The following is a 7,416-nucleotide window of genomic DNA, read 5'->3' on the forward strand; positions in this document are numbered from 1 at the left end:
GAATTTGTATCCCGGGTCCATCTATTCTCTACTCAGCCCACATCTACTCCAGGATCAACCCACAGTCATACAATCAAAACGGAGCAACTTTTGTACTGGTTTATTGTACAAGCATATGGCATACAATTCGATTCTCCAAACCTACAGTTTTTGCATTAAGATAAATATGTCACAGGTATGTTTTCAATTCACTTGTCGATGAAATTTCATCGCGGAGCCAGGGATTGGATATACGCAAGACATGAGGTATTCTCATGTGTTTCGAGCGTATAGTTCGTAGAATCGCGAGCCGGCCATCTTTTCTTCATACACCCGATAGTAATCCTCCAACATTTGGTCTGTGAAGTAGTTCTTCCAGTCACCGACAGTACCTGTCAATTGAAAGATATATACGAATATTTAGTGTTAAGGATCTCAGTAAACGTGCATACTTTATATACACTCGCGTAACCTTGATTCATGGATATAAGGGAAGTGCAGCGAAATTAATATTTTAAATGCATGATTTCATTTTGTATACGCACTGATTATTTTATTCATTGATTCAGCAAATTGAAAATGCCTAATATTCCACTCGTGAATGAAACGTTTGTTTACGGAAGCCATTTGCAATCATCACCCATTCATGTGCCCACAAATTGTGAGGTCACCTTGTTTCGTGGATTACGTAGTCGGTTACTTTATACCACTATGTACGACATCCCACTGCAGTACGTATTGACACCAAGGAAAGCAGACAACCAGAAGTGAGAAGGTTGGAGCTAGCGGTATCTTTTTTACTTGACATTTTGTAAAAATATAATTTGGCAATGGTGGTATTAGTGATCTGGGGCTATTTATCTCAATGCTGGACAATTACGTTTGGTGTACTTGTGTATATTGCAGAGATTCGGAACTTTTTTGTTAGCGAGGCGTGGCATTGTATGTACATCAAAATTACCGCTTCGTGACGTCAGTCGAGACTTAATTTACGAGCTAGCACAATAATATCCGCGATCCACGAATCAAGGTTATCCACGAATTTAGGTTACGGTTCTGTATATATAGTATAATTAATGAAACATATAGAGATGGATGGATGGATGGATGGATGGATGGATGGATGGATGGATGGATGGATGGATGCATGCATGCATGTGTATATGTATGTATGTAGGAGTGAGATTGGCTCTGTGTGTTTTGTTCAATCTGTTTAAATATATCTAACTGTATATCTGTGATCCTGAAGTAAAATCATCCGCTTACTGGAAAAGAACTTTACAATTTGTGATTAGTTACCCGCCACCTACTTTGATGTTCTCTATTACCCAGAGTATCAGAAGGGCTGTGTTCTTCGTAGCGAACCCGGTACTCTCCCAGTGTCATATCAATTAATGCTATTCAGAGATTAAATATATGCATCTTCTGCATCCAGTCTTCTGTATTATCCAGAATGTCTCAAGGATTGTGCTCCTGTCAGTAAAACAGGTACTCATCCAGGAAAACTTTACAGGCATGAAGCAAACTGGCGTCGAGTTTGGTTAAGGAAATGGATGACCTTTTCCTCTCAAACGCAGAGCTGGAAGTGAGCCCGACGTCAAAATAAACGTTCTGCACTGAAATGCGTTCGACTTTTTCGATGGCGGAAGTTTGATGATGTGAGGGCCATATCTTACACGCAAGGGAACTGGCTTGTTTTTGTTTCAAGGATTTTTTCATCATTTGTGGGATGATGCAACGTCAACCGCATGCCACAAACACTTCACAACTAGCCAGTGCGTTGCAGGTACAATGGAGAATAATTCAACAGGAAAGTCCGTGTGACAAGGAGGTGCGAACAGAACCCAGTGGTCACGCCCAGTCGTGATCAGAACATCGTCTCCATGGACATATGCGTCGTGCGGTAGGGCAATCAGTATGACCATTAGGTCTACAAACTATCACCATGCTAAAATTCATTCAAGCATGAATCAAATTAAATAAAGTATACACATTTTAATGGACACAGTGAATATCTTTCACAGTGGGATTGTGTGTTTGATTTTGCAGGACTGCAGATCTATAACGTCATGCACAGATGGAAGAATAAATAGAATAGAATAAAAAATACATAAATGAATATACAAATAAAATATGTATATGAACAAATTAACATTGTAGTGGTTAGGATTCCGGTACACGTACAAACTAGAAATAGACTGCCACTTCCCTGGAAGAGCTATAAATAGTTGGTCCAGATTTGAGATTTGTTCTGTCCAACTGTTCATTTTATGTGACCTTCCCCACACATTAATATTTATCACTCGATTAGTTTATTATCATTATTAACCCGTCGAGAGTTACGTCCCCTATCAAGCAACGCCTATTTCCTTGTAAATGTTCTTTGCTATCTTGTATTGACCACTGTATTGTTTACAGTGCATCAGTTTCCTGCCATTCTATAAATACTTTACATAATGATAGGTCAGAAACAACATCACATAGAAGCACACTTTTCGCTTGCATTGTCCGCGAAATACAGGTCTTTAAGCGTCCTTATTATGTTATAATATACCATATAGTGTGTAAGGCTTCAAGGACCATTTTCCCATGTTCATGCTTGACATAAAACCGTATACTTTATTCATTATAGTCATTTTAGCGGCCCTTTAGATTTACCAAGCCATATACCTTTACGATACATCACGTTTTCCCCGTCAGCTTTAACGGAGAATTGGTCTTTGTCTCTTCTCATGTTGGAAAACTGGCATTTGTCAGCAATCGCTTGGCACAGTTCATCGTTTCTTGGTAGACCAAGAAAATCAGAGAGGCGTTGAACAGCCAACAGAGGATTCTATAAAAACACAGACGTAAATATATTTTGTGATACCTTTCTTTCACTTGCTCCCTCATTTCATGTTTTAGAAAATAAAAGATCCAAGGTGCTATAACGTAGAGCCACCTAAAGTAAATAGATGAATATTACTTCTGTACAGCACATGCCAACGAATAAGACTTGTGACAACTTTACATATAAGGATTCGGTTTTTCAAATCTCCGGTAGTCGCTTAAAGTGAGGTGTACATTTGTAAGCTGTAAGCATATCAGACCTTTATCATGTCATCCCGCAACAAACTGGCATGGTGTGATATAAATATAATACTGTTTCCATGTTTTGGGGAATAAGAGGTTCCGCTCACACGCTTAGGGAAAGATGCCAGGTGCCAGCAAAGTGCTAAATGTTACATGTAAGTCAAGTTAAGAGAGGCACACATGGAATGAATCACAAAAATCTTGAAGTAAAAAGTGAAGCCGAAATGAAACAATACAGCGTCGTACAGGAAAACAAATTTTACGGGCCTTCTTTCTCTCTTGTGTTCCAAAACTATTTCAGGGGTGATAGCTGGAATATCTAAAACACTTAGCATTTCCTCAAGGCCAAATGTTTATAAGTTTTATATAATGTGTAGCTAAGCAGTCAAATGTTACTGTGGTTAATGTCACCATATATTATATGGTTGTAAGGTAGGAAGTCTTATGAATTTAGGACAGCATTTTGAAACAACCGTGTATGAAACAGGAAAGATCGATTCTGGAAAGGGCAAGGGTGGATAAAAGATTCAATTAATATCTGATTGTGACAATGTAATATTATGGAACATTCTTGAAAACGTTCTAACATAGTTATGATTTTGGGTTAGAAACACACGCCTTACAAAACCAATTGATCAGGCGCGTAGCAAGCCAATTTTTTCGTGTAAGCCCGATAGGTTACGTTGCGAAGCTTTATATTTCGATAGTATTGAGGGCTTGCCCAACCGTTGTAGCAGCAATCATGTGTAAGCCCGGGCTTTATTTCATAATGGTAGCTACTCCCCTGTTGATGAATTAGGTATGACCTTGAAACACATGCATTACGAACCATTTGACTTTCTTCATAGATGTGAAAATAAACAGGAATGTCTGGATTCTCTTTGAAAAAGTCCTCAGCAGCAAGCCAGTGATCGAATAGGCCACCGGCTTCAACTGAAACCATAAGCTACTACTTCACCTTCCGTAACCTCGCCATCCGGGTAGATGTAACACTGTGACTGGAATGGGACATACGTTACGACACTGGACTGATATGACAGCAATACCAACCATGTAAACAGTGAATCTGTTCAACATCATACACGCTTTGACTTAAATACATAATGGGCGTACTTTATCCTTAATTTGACATTGTTCGTGTGACATTTTAGTCATGACGTTATGTTTCATGCAACTTTTATCAATATCAGGGTCTTCACTATTTTAGTTCACACTAATATCAATACTCTGCATACCTTTTCCTTCCAGAAACAGATACAAGAAACCCTCAAAAGAGCACTGGCATTCAGAAACCTTCAGATCGATATAGGCGTGATACATAGACACAGCCACGTCTCTCGGATCTCTAAGATTGTAGATCATCTTGCACTTCTTTTCCTTCACCTCCCAGGGTGCATCGGGCAACCGGAAGTGGGTATTTATAACCCTTGGGGAAGGTAGCTTACTCAAACTCTCGTTCGTCACAAGCTCTAATTGCAGCTTCCCCTTGAATTGCTGAATGGTTTCAGCCTTGCCTGCCAAGAGCATGTTCGCCATTTCGTAGACCCAGTGAGTTCCTGGGAATAGATTATGGTATAACAAAGGAATAATAGTGTAGCCCTGTCCAAAGGTTATCTGAAGTGAGACGTTAAGAACTAGTTTTAGTCACGATATGGCTGAAATATTACCTATGTGACTTTAATTTTAACTCACTCACTCACTCACTGAAGTGAGACAAGGACGCTTCATATAGGCTGTCATACGCAGACATTTTGGTCAACGAGGAGCTCCTGGAATGAGCTCAGCACTGAATCTTGGACATACTTATCAGACAGACACATTATACCATGAAAACCTGTAATAAGGTTATTATGTTAAATACTAGTATGGATTGTGGCTGCTTGGGGTATAGAAAAACGCTGCATGTGGACTGCAACAAGCAGACATTCTCATCATTATGTAATAGTGATATTGGAAGAAAATGGTTTGTGGCATATTCAATTACATGGCAATCTTTAACAGTCGAGATCGAGGACTAGGTTTTACAAACATTATATGAATACTTATTTTATCAAAAGTGAACTCTCTTACATTTTTAATCAGTGATTTTACATAATAAGGCAATGTGCTCCAAAGGCTGACTTTTTCTGCTTTTAAATGACAATGTAATGAATATATGTTTTTGAAATAAAACTCATTCCGAGTATGTACTTACAATGTTTATTAATGCAACCTTGTTCTCGTCACTATATGGCTGGAACAATGCCGATGTGACGCAAAACCCAACTCAACTCAACTCAAACTCAAAGGCAAGTGTACGTTATGACACGGAGACGGTAAACTTTTATACAGTACGACAGCAAGTTTTCCCAACCGTAATATCAATGTAAACTTATAACGGTTTTACAAAGAGCAAATTACCTGTTCTTGGATAAGCAGGGAAGTAAATGTCATCAGGCCTCATGGAAACATTTTTTATTTGTTCGAGGACTGACGACGCATATGCTGGTAGGTAGTGGCGGCCTCTAAACATCGTGAATTTGATGGTCTTGCCAAACTTGTCCGATTCAATCTTGATATCCATTTTACTCTCGTCGACTTTGTGCACTTCGTCTTCAATCTGAGTGAGTGAGAGGGATTAGTTTTACGCCGCTTTTAACAATACTACAGAAATATCACGGCGGAGGACACCAGATATTAAAATCAAAACTCACCATTGGTAAAAGATCAATGTTGTAGATCATTTTGGTGCAAGTGCAGGGACGTCAAATCACGTTGTAGCATGATAGTGCACGCCCGCGTGTAGTCTGTCTCACAGTCCCTGAACCACATTATTTTCCCTACTGCCAAGCCCTCTCTGCAGTGCTAAAGCCCTAAATAAAGCAAGTCTAGCCTAGGGCTCCTTTTCAATATAAATGGGCTTGTTTGTTCCTATCAAAATTATATATATTCAGAGACTAAGCCTTAGTCTAGCCCGCGTGTTGCAACACGTTTTAAACAACAAACAGACAAATGTTTGGCTTGTCACTCGGTCTCTCCTTTACCAGGTATGGGCTTTAGTTGGTGCATTGTTATGATTAATCAGTCGAATTTCAATAAAATAATATTTAAACACTTCAGATAAATGAAATAACTTGTTTTCAATAGTTTCAATTCAAGTCAGGAATTGTCTGTTATAGGCATTACTCACGGTAAGGATGTGCTGGGACGAAGCCATTTTCTTGTTTCTGCTTTAAAATATGCACGCATATATTACCGACGTCTTGATCTTGTGGCGACCGCCGCGGACTATTGTATAGAATCTGCCAATGCAAGATGTGTACGAGCTACCCTGACCTGGATCATTGTGTCACAAGCAACTGCAGTATATTTAAAGAATGCAGCACAGTCGCAATGTGTATGCCCTTGAGAGTGCGTGTTATATCAGAAAAAAAATACATTTGGGTCGTGATATGAAATAAAGTTTGCGCTTGGACACGTTCAAACCTAGGCCATTGCGATTGCAGGATAGATGTGGTTTAACAACTGAACATCTCTGTCCAACAAAGTGTGGTGATATGTGTTGCGAAGTTGTAATATCTTAGATTGCGTCTGTAGTTCCATAGGTCAGGGATGTAATAGTCTGTTTTCCCCACTATCGATGTTATATAGGCCAAATATGGCATACTCTTGATTCCTACGGGTTCTCTCATGTGTATATCGAGATATATGCAACCCGTGATGAATAGTAAATGTGATTGTGAGCGAGTTATTCATATCGTTCCATTACTGAGGGAAAATTCTTCTATCCATGCCTTACTTTATTGGTATGCAATTCTACAAAATACATTCCTGAAACAAATTTAGCACATGAGCCTACTTTAACAAGATCATTTACAGTGTTCAATTAAATGTGTATATTTTCTAATTGATTCATACAAGGGTGAAGCATGGTGATAGTCTGTGACCCTAATGGCAATACTGATAGTCCTACGGCTAGACGTCTATGAGAGCTTCTAACTTCTTTGAGAGGCGATGTTCTGATCACTACCTGGTGTAACCACCGGGCTCTGTCCACACCTCCTTGGGACACAGACTGGATTAGGATAAGAATGGATAAGGGTGATAGACAATTCTAAACCTATATGTATCTATGATCTTAGGATTAATAACTTTCTTATGGAATGGAATAAACCATCAAAGGGATCTCGGAAGATATATGATATACTTGTGCAAAACAAATATCTCCCTATTATCTGTAGTAAATGGCAACAAATGTTCTTAACTGACTTAAAGAGATATTAAGCTACAAGATTTCCAATATAGATTTTTTGCATCGCATTATATAAACTAAAAAGGAATTATTTAAATGAAGTTGATCGACAGTAGTATTTGTCAAAGATTTTA

The 7,416-nt window shown here is 38.8% G+C and overlaps 1 protein-coding gene across 1 annotated transcript; it reads right to left on the reverse strand.

Annotated features, from left to right (window-relative positions):
• Positions 1-85: 85 nt before the first annotated feature.
• LOC124288636 (sulfotransferase 1B1-like) lies at positions 86-6,324 on the reverse strand. Its single transcript, XM_046725188.1, has 6 exons — positions 6,221-6,324; positions 5,452-5,650; positions 4,287-4,607; positions 3,881-3,984; positions 2,650-2,812; positions 86-371 (listed from the first exon to the last, which is right to left on the reverse strand). Exons 1-6 carry the CDS (start codon positions 6,245-6,247, stop codon positions 253-255), a joined length of 933 nt encoding a protein of 310 aa, XP_046581144.1. The 5' UTR covers positions 6,248-6,324; the 3' UTR covers positions 86-252.
• Between the last annotated feature and the right edge of the window lie 1,092 nt (positions 6,325-7,416).

This window comes from Haliotis rubra, unplaced genomic scaffold, assembly GCF_003918875.1.
Source record: "Haliotis rubra isolate DU_JTF1 unplaced genomic scaffold, ASM391887v1 Scf421, whole genome shotgun sequence".
Taxonomy (NCBI): Eukaryota; Metazoa; Mollusca; class Gastropoda; order Lepetellida; family Haliotidae; genus Haliotis; species Haliotis rubra.